The sequence below is a fragment of the Neolamprologus multifasciatus genome, chromosome 19 (assembly GCF_963576455.1).
Source record: "Neolamprologus multifasciatus chromosome 19, fNeoMul1.2, whole genome shotgun sequence".
Taxonomy (NCBI): Eukaryota; Metazoa; Chordata; class Actinopteri; order Cichliformes; family Cichlidae; genus Neolamprologus; species Neolamprologus multifasciatus.
This window is the reverse complement of record NC_140457.1, coordinates 29,879,879-29,900,567: the sequence shown is the minus strand read 5'-3', so window position 1 is coordinate 29,900,567 and position 20,689 is coordinate 29,879,879. Positions and strand designations below refer to the sequence as shown.

The 20,689-nt window shown below is 39.9% G+C and overlaps 1 protein-coding gene across 4 annotated transcripts in view; it reads right to left on the bottom strand.

The window, feature by feature from the left end:
• Window positions 1–20,689, bottom strand: part of clmna (calmin a) — a 45,814-nt gene that overhangs the window by 9,887 nt on the left and 15,238 nt on the right. For all 4 annotated transcript variants that reach the window (XM_085142658.1, XM_085142659.1, XM_085142660.1 and 1 more), the window contains exons 2-7: window positions 9,241–9,302; window positions 5,288–5,383; window positions 5,099–5,182; window positions 4,928–5,020; window positions 3,996–4,192; window positions 3,346–3,539 (exon numbers count right to left, since the gene is read on the bottom strand). In XM_085142658.1, the coding sequence (XP_084998784.1) occupies window positions 3,346–3,539; window positions 3,996–4,192; window positions 4,928–5,020; window positions 5,099–5,182; window positions 5,288–5,383; window positions 9,241–9,302 (726 nt within the window). The remainder of the gene's footprint in view (window positions 1–3,345; window positions 3,540–3,995; window positions 4,193–4,927; window positions 5,021–5,098; window positions 5,183–5,287; window positions 5,384–9,240; window positions 9,303–20,689) is intronic.

The window sequence follows — 20,689 nt, the reverse complement described above, 5'->3', positions numbered from 1 at the left end:
ATGCACGAGAGGATTACCTTGAAAGGTTCTATATTTCCACTCATAATAATGAGGAACTCTACAGGCTGTCTGGTTTTTACTGTCTCTTGCATACTATAATAATGTATTATATAATGCCGCTAATAATCAGCGGTGCAATAGACTCCATACTTGAAATGTGCAATTTACTTGTATTTTTATTTTTATTCCTATTTATTCTATTTATCCCCTTTGTATATTTTATCTATATATGTCTTTGTATTTATATATGTGTATATATATATATATATATATATAATATTCTTAACTCTGTAACTTCTGTCGGTGCTGTGCTTTTTGGAAACCAAATTTCCCAGAGGAACCCACCCGAGGGATTAATAAAGTTTTATCTATCTATCTATCTATCTATCTATCTACTAGACCAGGACAAATACAGCATAAGCACTGCAGCTCTGTGTAAAAAGGTACTACCATTACTTTATTAACTCAGTGAAGACTGTCTCAAAGGGCTACTGTGAAGTGTAACAGCATTTTTTATATGTGGTAAAAATAAATGACACTACGCTAAATTTAACAGCTTTGACTTTCTCAAATGATGGTCGATATTCCCCGTCAAATCCTTCAGTCTATCACGTGTACAACAAAAAGGATTTCTCTTTCTTTGTTAGCAAATAATCCATCTGAATCTCAGTGTCTAAATCAAGAATCACGTTATCAGCCGAGCTAATGTAAAACATATTTATAGGATACTGTGTGTAACACTGTTTGCAAACACTTCAGATAAAAGTTTCTAGTGGCAGCAGTCTGCCTATGGAGGACAGATAGGAGCATATGTGGTGGTGTAGCATGGGAAACACAAGACTATAGGAAGTTACAGTTAAGCAATGTGTCGTATACACAGTGCATGTATTTTTATATTTATAGTTAGGGCTGCTCAATTAATCGAATTTTAATCTCGATTACGATCTGGGCTTTCAACGATCATTAAAAAAGACTGAGCCGATTATTAGCCCCTCCCTCCTGCTTTACTCTCGCGCTGCTCCGTGTGGCAAATCGAGCGCACCTCTCTGCATTTCGAACACGTGTCACAACAATTACGAGCAGCGGTCTCAAACCTTTTTTGCGCCATGAACTGGTTTATGCCCGACAATATTTCCATGGACCGGCCTTTAAGGTGTCGCGGATAAATACAACAAAATAAAACTAGTACCGGTACAGACAAAAAGAAAATTTATTCATAACACACGTGAAAAGACCCAGGAAAACCGAGTAAACGATAGAAACGATAACAAAATAACACTGAAAACCGATAAAAACCCTGAAAACTATACATTTCACACCTGAGCCTCAACTCTCGCGGCCCGGTACCAAACAACTCACGGACCGGTACCGGTCGGAGGCCCGGGGGTTGGGGACCGCTGATTAAGAGGACCCGAGGGAAGCTCGGAAAGCTAAGCAGAAGTTATTTGGAGAGGAGAGTGATGCTGTTGGTTGAAAAGAGTAAAAAAAACTTCAGTGGTGTGGAAACATTATGGGTTCACGGAGTCAGACGTGGATCAAGTAGACACAGTGTGTAAACTTTGCTACAGTGTCGTAGCTGCACCACAGAGCAACACTGCAAAGTTCACTAAACATAGATGTTTACATTTTTCATTTATTTTTTATATTGCAAACATTTGCACTGTTATCAGTATTTGCACACTATTTTATATTATTTTTTGACAATCTTTAAAGTCATTATTCAACACATTGTTATTGTTAAATAAATATCGTCAAATAATCGAGATCTCAATTTCAGTGAAAATAATCATGATTATCATTTTTGCCATAATTGAGCAGCCCTACTTTATTCTTTCATGAGTTATTTACAAGTTTCTCTTTGTTCACAGCCATTGACATGTTGAAGAGGTTAACACGTGAGGAGCGGATTGAAATTGCATTGATGAACATTGGTGAACGCAGTAACCGGGTCATTGAAGCAGATTTCAATGCAAGACCCCCTACGAGACCACCCATCTCCCATGCTACAGTTAGCAAACTGCTTGCTAAGTTTCTTGAAACTGGTTCAGTGTTGGATTTGCCAAAATGTGGACGCAAGAAAACTGTCACTAATGAAGAAACATCAGTGGCTTTCCTAGCTTCATTCAGCAAGAGCCCACAGCGCCCACACCATTCACTTTTATGTGAATGGTGAAGTTAACAAACAAAACCACCGCTATTGGTCTGACACTAACCCACATTGGATGGATCCCTCCAAGACTGTTGGAACAACAAAAGTGATGGTTTGGTGTGGTATGTGGGGTACAACGATAGTGGGTCCATTCTTCATCAATGCAAACCTCAAGGCCACTGGATATTTGAAATTGCTACATGATGATGTGTTTCCCTCTTTATGCACTGAAGCTGGCACGTTCCCTGAGTTTTTCCAGCAAGATGGTGCACCACCACATTATGGGTGCCAGGTCCAAGCATTCCTAGATGAACAGTTTCCTGGAAAGTGGATTGGTCGTCGTGGGCCAGTTGAATGGCCCCCAAGGTCTTCCGATCTGGCCCCCTTAGACTTTTATCTTTGGGGTCATCTGAAGGCAATTGTCTATGGTGTGAAGATACGAGATGTGCAGCACCTGAAACTACGGATACTGGATGCCTGTGCTGGTATTTCTCCTGCGGTGTTGCTATCAGTGTGTGAAGAGTGGGAGAAGAGGGTTGCATTGACAATCCAACACAATGGGCAGCACATTGAACACATTTTATAAGTGGTCAGAAACTTGTAAATAACTCATGAAAGAATAAAGTTACGTTGAAACCAAGCACACCATTGTTTTTCTTGTGACATTACCAATAAGTTTGATGTGTCACATGGCCCTCTTCCTATTGAAAAAACAAAAGTTGTATCCAAGATGGCCGACTTCTAAATGGCCACCATGGTCACCACCCATCTTGAGGAGTTTGCCCCCTCACATATACTAATGTGCCACAAACAGGACTTTAATATCACCAACCATTCCCATTTTATTACGGTGTATCCATATAAATGGCCCACCCTGTAGAATGTAAAACTTCGCCCCCTTAAAAGCAGCATCTCTGAAGGCTATTCATTCTGATACACAAAAGCAGTCAGCTATCCTCAGAAAAGCTGATTCTGACTAGATTCTGACTCTCGACAAAGGTTTTCTTACTGTTGCATTTTAATCTCAAGAAATTACTCACACATTACAAAAATATGCTGATGAGATACACTCAACTACTATTGTCACTGTTCTTGAGCTCTCTTTTATCACGTCATCTGTAAAATAGATGAATTACAGTTTCAGTCACTAGATTAGTGATTAGGCTGGTAAGTAAAAGTAGCTGTTGTCTTGTTACCTTCAGGTTCCAGAAGGCGCGGTATACCCAGGCTGTAGTGGGCTATTCTGAAGGCATCCTCTAGATTTTCTCTGGAACTTCTCAGTAGGGCTTTCCTCATGTCTACCAAGCTGGAGTCAATGGACTTAATAACAGCCAGGAAAGCCAGACCACTGATCCAGCTTTTACTAAAGTCCTGCACTGCTACACCATACCTGTAGCAAAAATAAGAAATAGTCTGTGGAAAGGGCCAGTCCAGGAACACCACCAAAAAAACCCCAAACAAACAAAAACAAACACTACATTGATCATCTCATGGCACTTTCCATTGAAAGCAAAAAAACCTGCATAACCAAAGAGGGAACCCCAAACATCAGACGATGCCCGATGAGTAAGCACTTGGTGACAATGGGATGGAAGGGCGTCCTTTTCACAGGACAACACCTTCGGCAGGACCAGGCTCTAGAGGGGTAACCATCTGCCTCAACCAGTTGGGCAGTGAGGGTAAAAAGGCAAGAGAAAAGCAGAATACAGAGGGACCACAAAGAACTAACTGGATCAAACACAAACAGATCCAAAGAATTACTGCTTTTCCAAAAGGACACAAACTATGTAATTGTATAATGCATGTAACATATTTCCATATAGTGGAAACGGCAGCTCCAACTCACTTGCGTGTTCGCTTCTGTACCCACTGCAGTAACTTCTTAATGGCCCTGCTTTGTTCTCGCACGGCTGTGGATGCTGACTGCCTGTCGTCCAATGGCGTGCTGCTGTAGGATGTGTCAGAGTCAGAGCTGGTGGGAATGGATGAAAGGCTGGAAGAGGAGGGGAACTGGCTCCTGATGTTCCCAGTAAGTTCCTTAATCTGGGTGGTGGAAGAGCTGAGTTAGTTGAGCTACTTTACTACTCAGTGCTGTTCTGGATCAAAACTACACTTGAAGATAAACAGGTAAAGTCCTCGTATCTATTGACTCATTACATCATGGTTACTATAGTAACCATCGGATGAAATTGTTACCCTTAAACAGATTGTGAAAGAATAAAACAGAATTCGTTTAGTGGAGAATCTGTGGAGCTTTTCACCTTTAGTTCAGTTTACCCTGTCAGAGTTACTCAGAATGAGAAAACAGCTGTGACTGAACATTTGACAAGATGGTTAACATTTGCCTCTTCACCCCTGATAGCAGCTGATTAGCTGAGTGATCTTAGCTACCACGCTTTGAGGTCCATCTACTTAACAGTGATGAACAAAAGTTCCTTTGTCAAAGCACTGATGCCAAAGCAAAAAATAACTTCTACTGTCAATACATTGTTGGCTTTGCTATAAAATGCCAATTTTTAGGATACACAAAGCTTATATTACAGTTTGTGTTATACATAGATTTGCATTGGAAGTTAAAAAAAGAAAAAGGTATAGTTTAGCCAATAGCTAACCTCGCCTAGACCTGACTCTAGAATAGAGGAGAAGAGCTTTCTTTCCCTTTTAGAGAAAGGGAGTGCAAAGCTTATGAAAAATATACCGTTTTGTGCTAGCATCCTCTTCTTAGAGAAGTGAGAGAGGATTTTGATGAAGAAGCTTCAAGACAAAAAATGCAATTACCTGAAAGAAGAGAATGATGTTCCAAATGAGTCCCAAGATGATGGAGGAATTTCCATCTGCAATGTCAACTGCATCGATACTGACCAGCTTTACCTGTTGACAGAGCGTGTATGTCCTCACAGTTCTGCATTTCATTCAGCAATTTAACCACTGCTTAACTGTCATACTCACATTTCTCTCCTCAAGAAAAGACAGGACCTTGGCGATGTTATTCAGTCGGAAAATACGATGGGAGGACTTCCTGAACCCATGAAGCTGGGAAAAAGTACAATTAAGTATCCTATAAAACAGCAACAACACTTGGCAAAGCAAGTAGTGCAAAACCAATCTAGCACTTAAAATTCAGTGTTACAGGCTGACCAGTTTACAGCCAGAGAGTTCCTCCAGCAGGGCCATGAGGATGCGCCCATCCCGGATGTCCTGAAAGAGGTCAAGAACCTCTATGGGTGGGTCACACTGTGGATGGACAAACAAGAATGAGGAGAAAAGAGGGCTTTCTTTAACAATAGACATGGAGAAAGGAAAAGCGTCTATTACCATTTACAGTAATGATCATGCTAAATTGTTTTCCTTTTTAGGAATTACTAAAGCTGATAATTGGCAGCACAGATGCAGATTCTTGTTTCTGTTAATGTCATTGACAATCATCCAAGCAAAAAGTTGAGACACAGCATCATATTTAATCAAAAAATAGTATAAATAATACATTTTTGAATTCCAGCCCTGACTGTGTTTATTCATTTGTATATCATGAAGTTCTGGTTTCTCCTGATAGAGATAAATGCACACACCCTTTTTCTCTCACAAACTTCATTGCCTCACCTCAACAGTTTAAGAATGAAGATCTCTCAGCTAAAGGAATAATTTAATGTCTTGGCTTTGGTTGTTAGCCACACTGACTCAGTCCTGCAAACCGTTTTACATACTGCCTGTGAGCTGGTATGCCGTTCCCTCTCCACTGTTCAGTCTAACATGAAGTAAAGTCGATATTCTTTACTGCTTTTAGCAATGACATAGACTATTCAATTCAAAGACTTGACAGGAACGAAAAGTCCCGCTTTTGGAAAGTGAACATGTTAAAAAAATGACAATACCAAAACTTTGAAAACATCTAGCCACAGTTCTTGAGCATTACATAGAGAGTGGTGACCACAAGCCCATCATCCAGCACGCATACTGCATTAACCCAGCACGGATCGGTCATCGGATGTTAGAAGATGGGTTTGTATAATACACTGCCAAATCTTTTAAGTTAAAAAAATGTCCCAGCCACTTTTCAAAGGCTGATGAACACTGTGCAGTCTGGTGTGAAAAATTATGTAGCATATTTGGATGACTCTGGTATGTTCTTCCACATGGTCTGAGAATATGGGCATTTTTGGGGTAACGTGTGCGTTTGACTCTGACAAAATGTGATTTTAGTAATCCACTTTGAGGAACATGACAATGACAGATGCACCGACTCTCGGCCAAGATTCGTACCATTGAGGATTTTACAGTGACCAAAAGTTTGAAGTGAAATGTGGCATTCTTTTTTATTTACAGTTATTAAAACATCTCATTTTGTTGTGGATTGGGTTGTACAAACCTACTTTACATCATTACACCTACATCATTTAAATCTGAATGAAATCTGATATTTAATAAAGTAAACAGAAAATGTTAGCATAAAGGCTCAATTTCAAGAAGTTGAAGAGTTTAGTTTAACATGACCAGTGATGGGAATTAACAAGATCTAAACTGTAATAGATCATTACGCTTCAAGCTGAGCAGCACAGAGCAAAAACAACATTAATACTGTCTTAAATCACTGAAATCTCCGGTTGGCAACAAGCTGATGAAGGTTGGGCATTGAAAGATTGTAGAAACTGTGTAACATTTCCTGTCATCAGCTGTGCAGCAAACTATAAGAGCTTTGTGAAAAATCATGTGAAAAGGTTCACTGCTGTACACTTTAATTAATGTTAATGTTTTAAACGGATGCTTTGAGTTAGGGCTGGGTGATATGGCCTAAAATCCATATCACGGTATAATATGAAGCATGTGCGGTAATGATATATATCACGATATATTCTTTTCTTCTGTATAACATATTTTACACACTATAAGCACACTTAAAATCCTTTAATTTTCTCAAAAATCGACAGTGTGCCTTATGTATGAATTTTGGTTGTGCTTACTGACCTCGAACCGATTTTATGTGGTACACGACGTGCAGAAATCTGTCAAAAAATGTTTTAGTACGACTTTGGTAAGCCATGAAACCGCACTGCTTGATGGATTGTCGGAGCATTATGGCTGCCGTAGTGAGGAGCTTTGCGGAGTAATGTGGGTCCAAAACTCCGTCTTCTTCAGGTCCCAATGTCAAACAAACACTGCGGCATCACTAAGAGTTAAAAACTGTCTAAATTCTTTCACCTTTAATAAAATCATCAGCGTTGCTGCTTTACCAGGTGTAACAATTAAGTTTAACATCCAGGCATCCATGAAAACAGAAGTTATTAAATTCAACGGAGTTAGAAGTTAGCAGGAAGTTAGCTCGCTAGTTTCCACCTAAACATGATATAGCATGTTCTGACTGAGAGATTTCTGAAAAAATTAAAACGTACAGCTCTGTTATCACTTCCAACATAAATGAAAACAGAAAACTGAACAGCAGCGACTTTTTTAGGGTTACTGAAGTTGGACTAGCTGGTACATAATGATGTCCTACGTGATCGCTAGTAAAACAGCTACGTTAGCATAACATTAGCACAGTGAAGCTGGAGGATGAACGCTAACTTGATACTCGATAAACGTTAACGTGAAGGATTCTGGTGGTCAGGGACAAATGCAATTGCATGGCAGGATGCTGTAAACGGACCAAACCTCAGTCAGGAGAACAACTGAGATAATTCATCCACAATACGAGGTTAGTCATTAACATACTGCAACAACATGGGAATAGAGCAGCTGCGAGAGAATTCAGCATTAATGAATCAATGTTACGGAAGTGGAGGAAGCGCAGTTTTTGGCTTTCCCCATATTTCAACAGTGCTTCATCTCTTTGCTATTATTGTCGCCCGGCATAATTTGCAGATGATGTTGTTTGCAGCTGCTGCAATGCTTTCGACCAAAACAGGGGCAGCTTGATGACCCCATCAACATGCGCTATCGCGGTATAGTCAAAATCTCTACCGTTGGCCAAATTTATATCGTTTCTACCGTATACAGTCTATACCGCCCACCCCTACTTTGAGTGCAACCAAAACCACCAATTCAGTTCAGTCCGGTTTTATTTATATAGCACCAAATCACAACAACAGAAGCCTTGAGGGGCTTTACATTGTAAAGTAAAAACCCTACGATACTAACCCCCAGCAGAACCAGGTTCAGAGAAGAAATCATGTGTAACCTTCACTAAAGCTGTTTCTGTGCTGTGATGAGCTCTGAAACCTGACTGAAACTCTTCAAATAAGCCATTCCTCTGCAGATGATCTGTTAGCTGTTTGACAACTACTCTTTTTTGAGATGAAAGGAAGGTTGGAGATTGGCCTATAATTAGCTAAGACGGCTGGGTCAAATGATGGGTTTTGAAGTCTTGGTTTAATTGTTACCTGCTTAAAGACATGGTACGTAGGCCAACGGCAACAAGTGCAAGCACAGGCTTATTATTAAAACCAGTCTGCATGAGCCAACACTTAGCTCTGTTGTCATAACAATTAAAAAACAACTCAGGGATTTGTGAACCAGTCTGAACATGGTATGCATGTTGTGTGCTGGAGAGGTCAGAGGGTGGGGGAATCAACTTTCCAAGTTGACAGCAGACAAACGTATGATTGTCAATTAGTGGGTCAGAAATTTGACACATGGCCAAAGAGTGAATAAGAGAAGAGAGGCTCATTGTGTGAGGCAAAACAAAAGCCTTGATCAGACACTCCAACTCACAGCTAACTCTGACTCACCCCTGATTAGAACTGCCAACAAAAGCAAAACAGAAGCTCCAGAGCAGAAAAGCCCAGACTCCACAGAATCATAACCAGTCTCTAGAAACAGAGTATGTCTGGGGAATAGATTAACAGTAGATTGGATCAACAGTAGAAAACCAAATGAAAGTTTAATGTGACACACAGGCAGTTTCACACAACCACATACATAATTCAGAGTGGCTGTCCCCATATCCATCTTGTGTGTCCTACCATGTGCATGAGCGGGTTCCTCTGCTTAACCGCAGTTAGAGTAGCAACTGCAGTAACTGAGCATGAAGACCATGATTTATGTTTCTAGTCCTGTGAATGTTCTGCAGTGATAACATCACGATGCTCTGCACAAACCTTTTCTAGGTGGAGGTTTATCCAACGGGTGAAGGTCCTCTTCTGAACCAGTTCCCTTTCAACTGTAACACAGAAAAACAAGAAAAAAAGGATTTTAGAGTTACTTTATCAAAGAAGACAGCACACGTAGGTCTACTGCGGTTACTATTCAAAACAATGCATTGCATTGTGACATAATGTTGTTCAGTCACAATGCATGGAAACTAGTATTTAGACAGTATGCCCCAAATTTTATTGTCTCATAAAAAGAACAATTTAATTAGGGTTGGAGTCCATCCCAGCTGTCACGATATGAGAAGCGGGGTACACCCTGGACAGGTTGCCACTTTATCGCACAACCAACACAGAGACAGGCAACCATTCACACTCACAATAAAACCTATGGCAAATTCAGAATCACCAACAAGCCTAACAAGGATGGCTTTGGAGTGTGAAGCAGCTGGAGGATCTGCAAAGAACCCACAACGGGAGAACATGTAAACTCCCCTGCTTGGCAGCGGATTTGGTCCTATTATTAGTCAGTGTGTCTGCTCTCTGACTACTTCCAGTAGTCATGCCTGTAAACTCTGTCCACTAATAAACTACAAATACACTAATGATATACAGAATACAGATACACCAGTAATATTTGTTTGGTTCCCCTCAGGCCAGGTGGACCGCTGAGCTAATGACCAACTAGCGGAAACTCTCCATTTCAAAGGTTTATAAAAGACCTACAACCAAAACGTTTGTTTGTGCTACACCTTTTGGTGTATAACAGATGAATTACAATTATTATTTTTTCTTGTTAATTTCCTTTACCAATACTAGAGAGACAGAAGCTGCAACATAGAGAGTGGATGTATGGAGGGAAACACAACTAGAGAGCGGACGGGAGGGGTTGCCATGGCAGCAAAGTCAGCTGTTATTTATTTCCATGTTCAGAATGGGTCAGGTGCTGAAGCAAACGCTGCAGACACGGGTAACGAGAGCTTATACAGTTGCAGTAATGCTGAATGTTTCATCATCATCATCACACTGCAGTTTGATGACAGGTCACCTTATAGCAAAAATCAATATCAGCTGGACCTCTGTGTCAGAGCAGTAACATGTAGGATGCTGATACATCTCGTCAATGTGTCCAGTAAAGTGAACCTCAGCAGTGTTTCCTCAAAGGGAAATGCCTTCCAGCAGAGGATTTACCTCACTGTTCTCAGAGAGTGCCAGTTTTGGTATTCAGGAGGTGTAGCTGAGGCTTTTGTCACAGCAGACAGAAGAAGGGGTGGCGTTAGGTGAGAAAACAGAGAAAGCATGACGGGAAAAAGCCTGAGGAAAGATGAGCCAGATGAACTGAAGAGTATGCTCTAACACAATTATAGAGCAGCCAGTGCTACAGACTGAATCCCACCGTACTCAGTGATCAAGGTTTCAAAGTACATACTTGTAGTTGGGTCCTAACTATTCCCACAATGATGAAATACTTCCAGTACCAATTCTATTTCATCTTGTGATGCTAGGCCTTTTTATGGGTCTCTCTGCTTTCAGCAGTCATATCATCAAACGCTGATGCCACTCTTGATGACTATTTTTAATTGAGCTTCACTAAATTCCTATTTAAAAAGAATTACTTACTTCCCACTTCTAAAAAGGATACACTGTTAGGTGTGCAAGACACTGACTTAATGTTTCATAAAAGCATCAGCCACTTGCCACAGTTCAGCATTCATTTCCTAACAGGGACCAGAGCAGTGTGTCAGATATTACGCCTGGAAAAACCATTTCAGCTGCTGACATTACTTTCATAACACATAATGAATGGGCTTCTTTCAAAAGTTATGTCAGATTTCATAACTTGGTGATTAATGGATAAGCTTTGACTGTACTACAATAGATTTTATTCAAATGTGAGGGTAGATTACCAATCATTTCAGAGGAAAGCAGGTTGTTGCATCGGGAAACATCTGTCATCCTCTTTTAGAAAATGCCTACAAACTGTGATTTTGTTATTTTTTGGTCATGAGTCCCAATGTGGTCCAGGGTTTTGAAGTTCGGAGCTCATGTTTATCTTTACGTGGTTTTCATGTGTCCTTGCCAGTGTTGGGAAGGTTACTTTTAAAATGTATTTCATTACAGATTACAGAATACATGCCCCAAAATGTATTCTGTAACGTATTCCGTTACGTTACTCAATGAGAGTAACGTATTCTGAATAGGCGAATAAAAAAGGCGTTTGATACGATTGATCATTCTATATTAATGAATAAACTAGAGAGATATGGCATAAGAGGGTTAGCATACAAGTGGATGAAAAGTTACCTGGATGACAGATATCAATATGTCGAATTCAATAATGTAAAATCTAAGCAGTTGAAGGTAACTTGTGGTGTTCCTCAGGGCTCTGTGCTGGGCCCTAAATTATTTATATTATACATAAATGACATATGTAGCATTTCCAAACTGTTAAAATGTGTATTGTTTGCTGATGATACCACTCTGTATTGCTCAGGTAAAAACCTAGAACAGCTTCTGACTACAGCGGAAAAGGAGTTAAATATATTAAAAAACTGGTTTGATGTAAATAAGTTATCATTAAATATAAAGAAAACAAAATTGATTATTTTTGGCACTAGACAAATGAAAAATGTATCTAAAATCAGGGTTAATGGAATTGAAATTGAAAGAGTGTACGAAAATAAATTTCTTGGAGTGATAATTGATGATAAGCTGAGTTGGAAGTCTCATATAAACCATGTGAAAACAAAAATGTCAAAAACCATTGCTATTCTCTATAAAAGCATGTCCTGAACAAAAAATCATTATACACACTCTATTGTACTCTGTTGCTTCCATATATGACTTACTGTCTGGAGATATGGGGTAATGCATATAAAACGAACACTCTTCCTATTTTCAAGTTGCAAAAAAGAGCTATAAGAATTATAAACCAATCAAACTATATAGAACCAACTAACATTTTGTTTATTAATCTGAATACCCTGAAATTTTATGATTTAGTTGAATATAAAATGGCACAGATAATGTATAAAGCACAAAATAACTTGCTTTGCCCCAGTACTCAGAAGCTGTTCAAAGTCAGAGAGAGTCAATATGACTTAAGGGGAACAGATTTCTTTAAAAAAAACAAGATAAGGACAAATATAAAGCAGAGATGTGTTTCTGTTAGAGGAGTTAACCTGTGGAATAGTTATGACAGTGATTTAAAAAGGTGTAGTTCATTTTCCTTGTTTAAAAATATGTTTAAAAATAGAGTATTAGAAAAATATATATATCAAGAATGAAAAGAGCAGAAAAAAAACAAAAACAAAAAACAAAAAAACCTCTTGATTCTTTTGCTTTGATGTAGTTACTTACTAAGGTGGAAAGTTTTCTGTTTTTTTGTTTTTTTCTTGTTTGTTTGTTTGTTTGTTTTGTTTTTGCTTTGTTTGCCTTCTCTCACCCCAACCGGTCGCAGCAGATGGCCCCGCCCCTCCCTGAGCCTGGTTCTGCCGGAGGTTTCTTCCTGTTAAAAGGGAGTTTTTCCTTCCCACTGTCGCCAAAGTGCTTGCTCATAGGGGGTCATATGATTGTTGGGCTTTTCTCTGTATCTATGAAGCACCTTGAGGCGACATTTGTTGTGATTTGGCGCTATATAAATGAAATTGAATTGAATTGAATTGAATTTTATTATTTGCTTCGAGCCCTGTGTACAGGAGCTGCATGCTAAAAGATCTTTTGTTAAAAGGGTTGGCGTAATAAGCAAATGCTTCAGCCAATACCTTTTGATTAGCCTTGTCTCATGCTTTCTTGCTTTGTGGTAAATCTTTGTTCTGTCTTCACTGAGATATTTGAATGCTAATCAATAAAAAAACATATCACTCACTCACACTCACTGAATACTTTGGATTACTTTATATATTATCATGCTGTTTACAACTACATGAATGTACTATTGCTGTGATTTATTACTGTTACTGAAGGTCCGCGGCTCCGAACCGTAGTAAAGGGACCTCTGGCTAATACGGTGGGTTCGTGTCGGGCTCGTAGCTGAAAACTAGCTTTACTTGGTTGTCTGGGTCAACTTTGCTAGCAGAGACAGAGAGAGGCGTTGAAAGGCTGCTCCAACAGAACTTATTGTTTTTGGAGGAAAACACGAACACAGTGTACAGTCAAGTCTTAATAGCTTACTTACAGCTGGGCTCGTCAGGCTCTCTTCTTGGCTGCAGTGGTTATTATTATATTTACATGCTTCCAGCTCCCGTTTCTGCTCGATGACAGCTCGTACTTTTCCTTTTTCTCCCTCCCTCGCTCACAGACACATAACGGGTATGGCAGTCCATTCTCCCTGCAGCACGGACTACACTGCCCATGATGCTACATTCTTTAGAGCTATACCTGTAGCATTCTGCCTGTTAGCACAACAACAACAAAAAGGCCTCTCTCACCCAGGAAACACGCAAAGCGAGAGCGTCACCCTGTAACCATGGCAACCGTAACGCTGCCGCCTGGAACAACAGAACGTAGCTGTCAAACAAAACCCAAACAGTCCTGACCCGCCACAATATGAAACAGGGAAGTACCGCCGTGTAATCCATTTATTTCAACAAAGTAACTGTATTCTAAATACCACCTTTTTAAACGGTAACTGTAACGGAATACAGTTACTCATATTTTGTATTTTAAATACGTAACGGCGGTACATGTATTCTGTTACTCCCCAACACTGGTCCTTGGTTCTGCAGGTCTGTTGTATCATGTTCTTATATTCATCAGTATTCTGCACTTACAGTTCCTGATTTGTTTTAGTCTTAGTGTAGTTTTTGTGCCTCTTTCTTTCACCCTGTTAGATTAACTTGTGTTCACTGTCTTTTGTCTGGATCCTCTCACTCATTCATTGCAACAGATTTACTCGAACAGTACACAACAACACAAAGACGTAAGCTACGGTTAACCGGCTAGCACTGGAGCAGGTAGTATATATTCTCACCAACAAAGCTAATGGCACAAAACATTAGCTAGAAGAAAGACAGTGGGGACGGGGATGTAACTGCATCGACATTCATGAAGCTGCTATTTCACATGTTGCAAGTAACTCCATGTATCTCAGATTGTGTTTGAGGCATTGAGAGAACAGACTGAGCAAAATATGACTAACTTTAAGATGACTGTTACCACCCACGGTTTTTTAAATCCTGCCTTGTATACGTAAGGCTTCAAATTAATTTGATGATTTCACTTCTAAACTGCACTGAGCCACGCTCTTTCGAAAATATGAACTTCTCCAAAAATCAAATGGTGTACCCGAGCATGTTAAGTGAATCAGTGTCTTTTGCAAATAGCAATTGTGTTGATGTCTGACTGTAACCCCTCTAACAACAGGGGCATTGGAAATATGACATTCATTTTTATTCTATTATCCAGAATTTGCTCTGAGCTTCTGAAAATAGAGACTGAAGGCCCTTCCTGAGATACCAGTGCTTCCATAGCAGCAGCATTATTTACCCTCTCACATGTCTAAAACACATTTTGTATTGTTTAAAATGTGTCGCTGACATTTGCGAGAATTTTGAGACCAAACAAATCAGAGTTATCCAAAAATTGGGATTTATGCTCAGTTACCCAACAACCACCTTTCATCTGTGCTCAAGTTACATTTATCTAAGCAAAGCCTTCTCTGGCTGGCTGCTCTCATTTGTTTGCTGTGCAAATCTTTTTGTTTTTAAATTGTGGGCAGTATGAAGGATGTATTTACAGCTTTAATGATATTACTGGGTACTCAGAGGTGGATGAAGAGCACTCAGAAAGTTAGCAATTATAATTACCGTAATTGTCGGGCTATAAGCCGTTACTTTTTGCACAAGCTTTGAACCCTGCGGCTTTTAGTCAGGTGCGGCTTTTCTAAGGATTGTCCGTGATTTTTGTGATATCGTAAGAGGATTTGTTTTGTTTGTTCCGCTGTTGTACGGCACTACGTTGCCTGGCGGAAGGGCATGTGATCAGACACACAGTATCGGGGTTCAAGAGTGGTATGTTGGTCACATGTCCGTCCGCCAGGCTACATAGTGCCGTACAAGTAGCGCGAAAAACAAACTTCAAAGTAGCGCTACGCGTTCAGCGGGAGGCGTGGATGATGAGCGGCGATAAACTTGCAAAAAGCAAGTTATGCTCAACTCCACCAGTGGAATCTGACAGCGTGGAAAAGTGTGAAAACATCCACGATCACCAACGGATTTCGAAGGGCTGGACTGCTGCATGATGGAGACACCGCCACGGCCCTTCAGAGGGTGTTCGACTCTGACACTGACAACGAGGATTTCTTTGGTTTTGAAAGTGACAACGAAGGAGAGAAGCGGAGAGTGGATGACGAAGCCATCCTGAGCCTGTTCGTTTCCGACACTGGAGAAGAGGACTTTGGTGGTTTTAGTGCAGGAAGAAGAGAAGGATGGTGGTGAATGACTGACTTCTCTTCTTGTTAAAGCCGTGTCACTGCACCTGAGCCTAAAAGGTAGTCCAATTTATTTTTCTGGTGTGCTGTAGGTTATTGTTATGTACTACATTTGTTACTTGTTTATGAAGCACAGTACATGTTTCGTACTTGTATTTACCAGTACTTGTACATATACCTAAAAAGTTATGCAAATATGTACCCGTAACTTGTTTTTCAAAATATTAATAAAAGGGGTGTGTCTCCAAACAGCCATCTCTTTCCTGACAATTCCCTTTGTGCATATTCTCTTACATATGATAAGTCAACATTGAAACACCTGCGGCTTTTAGTCAGGTGCGGCTAATGTATGTACAAAACAGGATTTTCCCCTGATTTTAGCTTGTGCGGCTAATATTCAGGTGCGCTTTGTAGTCCGGGAAATACGGTAATTAGTAAGTGGTTAGGTGTTCACTTTTGGCTCAAAATCTGCTGGAAACATTTTCACTGATTCTTTTATTTACAGCATGTTTTAAGAGATTTTCTGCTGGGGATACATGTTATATGTACAGGTTGTTAAGCCATGCTTAAAACTGTGTGTCGCTTTGTCACAGCAATGTCCGTGTTTCAAAATTAAAATGTTCAAAAGTTCTTTTACACTTCATTCTAATCTGCTATCAAATGTATGTTTCTGCTGGGATTGCAGCTACTAGAACACAGAACACACATCAGGAATACCCGAGCGAACAGTCGTAGTGTTATCACTGAGATCTGCAACAAACTGCAGCGATTTCCACGTCTTCTTCATCAGGCTGTGAGACAGTAAGCTTTAATGTTTAAATAGTTTTCACAGCTCTAAACGTGCAGTCGCCGCTTTGGAAATAAACAGCAGCACTGAGAACACAGTGATAAAATAATTAACTGGAATTAAAATCTTTATTTTATTGCTCTGTGCAGCACTGATCTTTTGTCCTTTTATCAACAGTGTTGCAGTTTACTGGTTTACATTTATGCTTTTTAGAGCTTATCACCATTTGATAACATCTCTGGAGCAGGCACTAAGGGATTATTGTCTTTGAAGGAAGAGTCATGCGATCCATGAAACACCCCTTCGTGTTTGGTCAGCTGCTGTCACTCCTTTCATATGAACATGCAGGGGAAACTCTGGGTTAACTAAAGAGTTGATAACCAGCTTCATGTTACTGCTGACTCTGATCAACAATGTTAGGGCAAGTGAATCCAGATAACAGAAAGATATCCCAGATAGGTTGAACTGGCTTTGTAGTAAAAATGGACTGGTTCTTATATAGCATTACCTGACATGTTGTTTTTAATTAAACGTCTTTAAAAGATGGTAATTTCAAAGAGAAGTGTTAGCTTTGACTTCTGCTAGTTTGAGCCACGAAGACAACTTCTTACACTCTGATAACACTGAAAATGAATCACTGCACATATCTTGGATCCACCTACACATTCACTGGTGTCACTCTGAATGCCGACTCAAGAGATGAAATACTGCAAATTCCCAGAGAAAGTCCTTTCTTTTAGTGATTGTGATTGTTTTGTGTTTGGGGACCTAATTATTATCAGTATTACACTTGCAGCGTTAATGCTGGTTTGTGACTCAAGGTAACAGAATACCAAAATAGCAGTAGAGCAATTTCACTGAAATATTTATTGAGCAGCTATGACAGGAGCATCCCTTTAGACTGCAGTGCTGCATCATCCAGAGACATTACATAACAGCAGAGTTCAAAGAAGCTGTTTCCCCACGCTTTGGTCCACTCTTTCCCTGTCGACATTTAACTCATTAAATTGTTTTAATCAAATCTCCGAAAACGTCAGAGCACTTTTGTAAATATGTGATGTCTCGATAAATCGAGCAGGTATTTGAAGTTTACGCAGCACCATTCTCGCATGAAAATATCTTAAAAGTTTATTTTGTGACCCAGAAAGAGTAACATTTCAAACTCCGCCACTCTGTGTTCCTCCGCCACTGCCTCGTTTGAGTTTTGGATGAAATGCATTCTGGGATATTGCATTTCGTCATTTCGAGCTGATTGGCAACCAAAACAGCCAAACAGATTTTTTTTGCATCCCAGTGTGTGATTGGCTGGTTTTGTGGCACAAATATAACGGTGTACAGAAAGAGTTGAGCGGGCACAGGCAGAAATGTTGAGAGCGCGAGCAACACATTGCGAGCGAGCGCAAATGCAAAAACTGAGCGAGAGGGGCTGCTGTTGTGTGTGTGTGTGTGTGTGTGTGTGTGTATGTGTGTGTGTGTGTGGATAATAGCAAACACTGATATACATTTTTCGCACGCAGCAATGAATTTTGTTCACTCAAATTTAGCTTTTCTTCGCTCAAAATAAATTTCTCCTCAAAACGCAACACTTGCACTTGCAATTTTTTTTTTACGTGCGCTCAGAATAGTGGCACAAATATAACGCCATAACCCAGTGGTTCCCAAACTTTTTTTGCTAGGCCCCCCTTTGTTTTATAAGAAAAATGTTCGCTCGCCCCCCCCGCGCGCGCGCGCACCCACAAACGCATCCTCCAACCACACACACCCATACTTTGCTCCAATGCGGTTTATTTCACACCTCAAACATTTAGTAAACAATTAAGCAAATACAAGTAATCTGCAATAAATTACAGGTAGTAATAAAATAAACTACTAACTCTTTTACACTACGTCTGCACCTACACGGGTATTTTTGAAAACGCAGCTGTTTCGTCCACATGTAAACGGCGTTTCGAATCACCGAAAACTGAGGTTTTTAAAAACTCCTTTTTTGCGTTCACGTGTGAACAAGGAATACAGAGTTCGTCACGCAACGTCAAAGGTATATGCCTTTTTTCACGCCACGCTGTGCGCCACGTTATTGTTTATATGAGATGAATTGCAGAATGGCAGATAGAGACAAAAAACTGTTAATCTGACTGTCTTCAGGTTTTACAGCTTACATACACACACACACAGTTAGAAAGGCAGAGGCGTCACGGTGTGATTATTTTACATGTAGTTGTTTGTTTGTTTTTCCTGTTTTTCTCCCTCCCTTTTATCTTTTGTCTCTCTCTCTCTTTCATCTTTCATCTCTCTCTCTCTCTCTTTCATCTTTCTCTCTCTTTCATCTTTCATCTCTCTCTCTTTTATCTTTTCTCTCTCTCTTTCATCTTTCATCTCTCTCTTTCTTCTCTCTCTCTCATCTTCTCTCTCTTTCATCTTTCATCTCTCTCTCTCTCTTTCATCTCTCTCCCTTTTATCTTTTCTCTCTTTCTTTCATCTCTCTCTCTTTTATCTTTTAACTCTCTCTCTCATCTCTCTTTCTTTTATCTTTCATCTCTCTCTCTCTCTTTCATCTTTCATCTTTCTCTCTCTCTCATCTTTCATCTCTCCCTTTCTTTCATCTTTCATCTCTCTCTCTCTCATCTTTTATCTCTTTCTTTCATCTTTCATCTCTCTCTCTTTCATCTTTCATCTCTCTCTCATCTCTCTCTTTTATCTTTCATCTCTCTCTCTCTCTTTCATCTTTCTCTCTCTCTCATCTTTCATCTCTCCCTTTCTTTCATCTTTCATCTCTCTCTCATCTTTCATCTCTTTCTTTCATCTTTCATCTCTCTCATCTTTCATCTCTCTCTCTCTCATCTTTAACCTCTCTCTCTCTTTAATCTTTCATCTCTCTTTCTTTCATCTTTCATCTCTCTCTCATCTTTCGTCTCTCTTTCATCTCTCTCATCTTTCATCTCTCTCTTTCTTTCATCTTTCATCTCTCTCATCTTTCATCTCTCTCTCATCTTTCATCTCTCTTTCTTTCATCTTTCATCTCTCTCATCTTTCATCTCTGTCTCTCTTTCATCTTTCATCTTTCCTCTCTCTCTCTTTCATCTTTCCTCTCTCTCTTTCATCTCTTTCATCTTTCCTCCCTCTCTCTCTTTCATCTTTCATCTCTCTCTCTCTCTCTTTCATCTCTCTCTCTTTCATCTTTCATTTTTCCTCTCTTCGTCTTCCCTCTCTCTCTCTCATCTCTCTCTCTCTTTCTCTCTCTCTCATCTCTCTCACTCTTTCACCTTTCCTTTCTCTCTCTCTCTCTCTCTCTTTTTCATCTCTCTCTCTCTCTTTCATTTTTCCTCTTTCATCTTTCCTCTCTCCCTCTCTTTCATCTTCTCTCTCTCTTTCATCTCTGTTTCATCTTTCATTTTTCCTCTCTTTCATCTTTCATCTCTCTCTCTCTCTCTCTTTCATCTCTCTCTTTCTTTCATCTTTTATCTCGATCTCTCTCTTTCATCTTCTGTCTCCTCCCTCTCTCTCTTTCATCTTTCATCTCTCTTTCACCATTCCTCTCTCTCTCTCTTTCATCTTTCATCTCTCTTTCATCTTTCCTCTCTCTCTCTTTCATCTTTCCTCTCTCTCTCATCTTTCCTCTCTCTTTCTTTCATCTTTCCTCCCTCTCTCTCTTTCATCTCTTTCATCTTTCCTCCCTCTCTCTCTTTCATCTCTTTCATCTTTCCTCCCTCTTTCTCTTTCATCTTTCATCTCTCTCTCTTTCTCTCTCATCTTTCATCTCTCTCTCTTTCTCATCTCTCTCTCTCTTTCATCTCTCTCTCTCTCTTTCATCTCTCTCTCTCTCTCTTTCATCTCTCTCTCTCTCTCTTTCATCTTTCCTCTCTCTCTCTCTCTCTCTTTCATCTTTTCATCTCAAACCAAGCACACCATTGTTTTTCTTGTGACATTACCAATAAGTTTGATGTGTCACATGGCCCTCTTCCTATTGAAAAAACAAAAGTTGTATTCAAGATGGCCGACTTCTAAATGGCCACCATGGTCACCACCCATCTTGAGGAGTTTGCCCCCTCACATATACTAATGTGCCACAAACAGGACTTTAATATCACCAACCATTCCCATTTTATTACGGTGTATCCATATAAATGGCCCACCCTGTATATCGAACATTAGCACATGTGCTTCTCATAATCTACCTAAACTGGCATGGCTCTAACTCTGTTCCAACCCCATGATTTGTTCAGCGCAGTACCGTTCTTGTC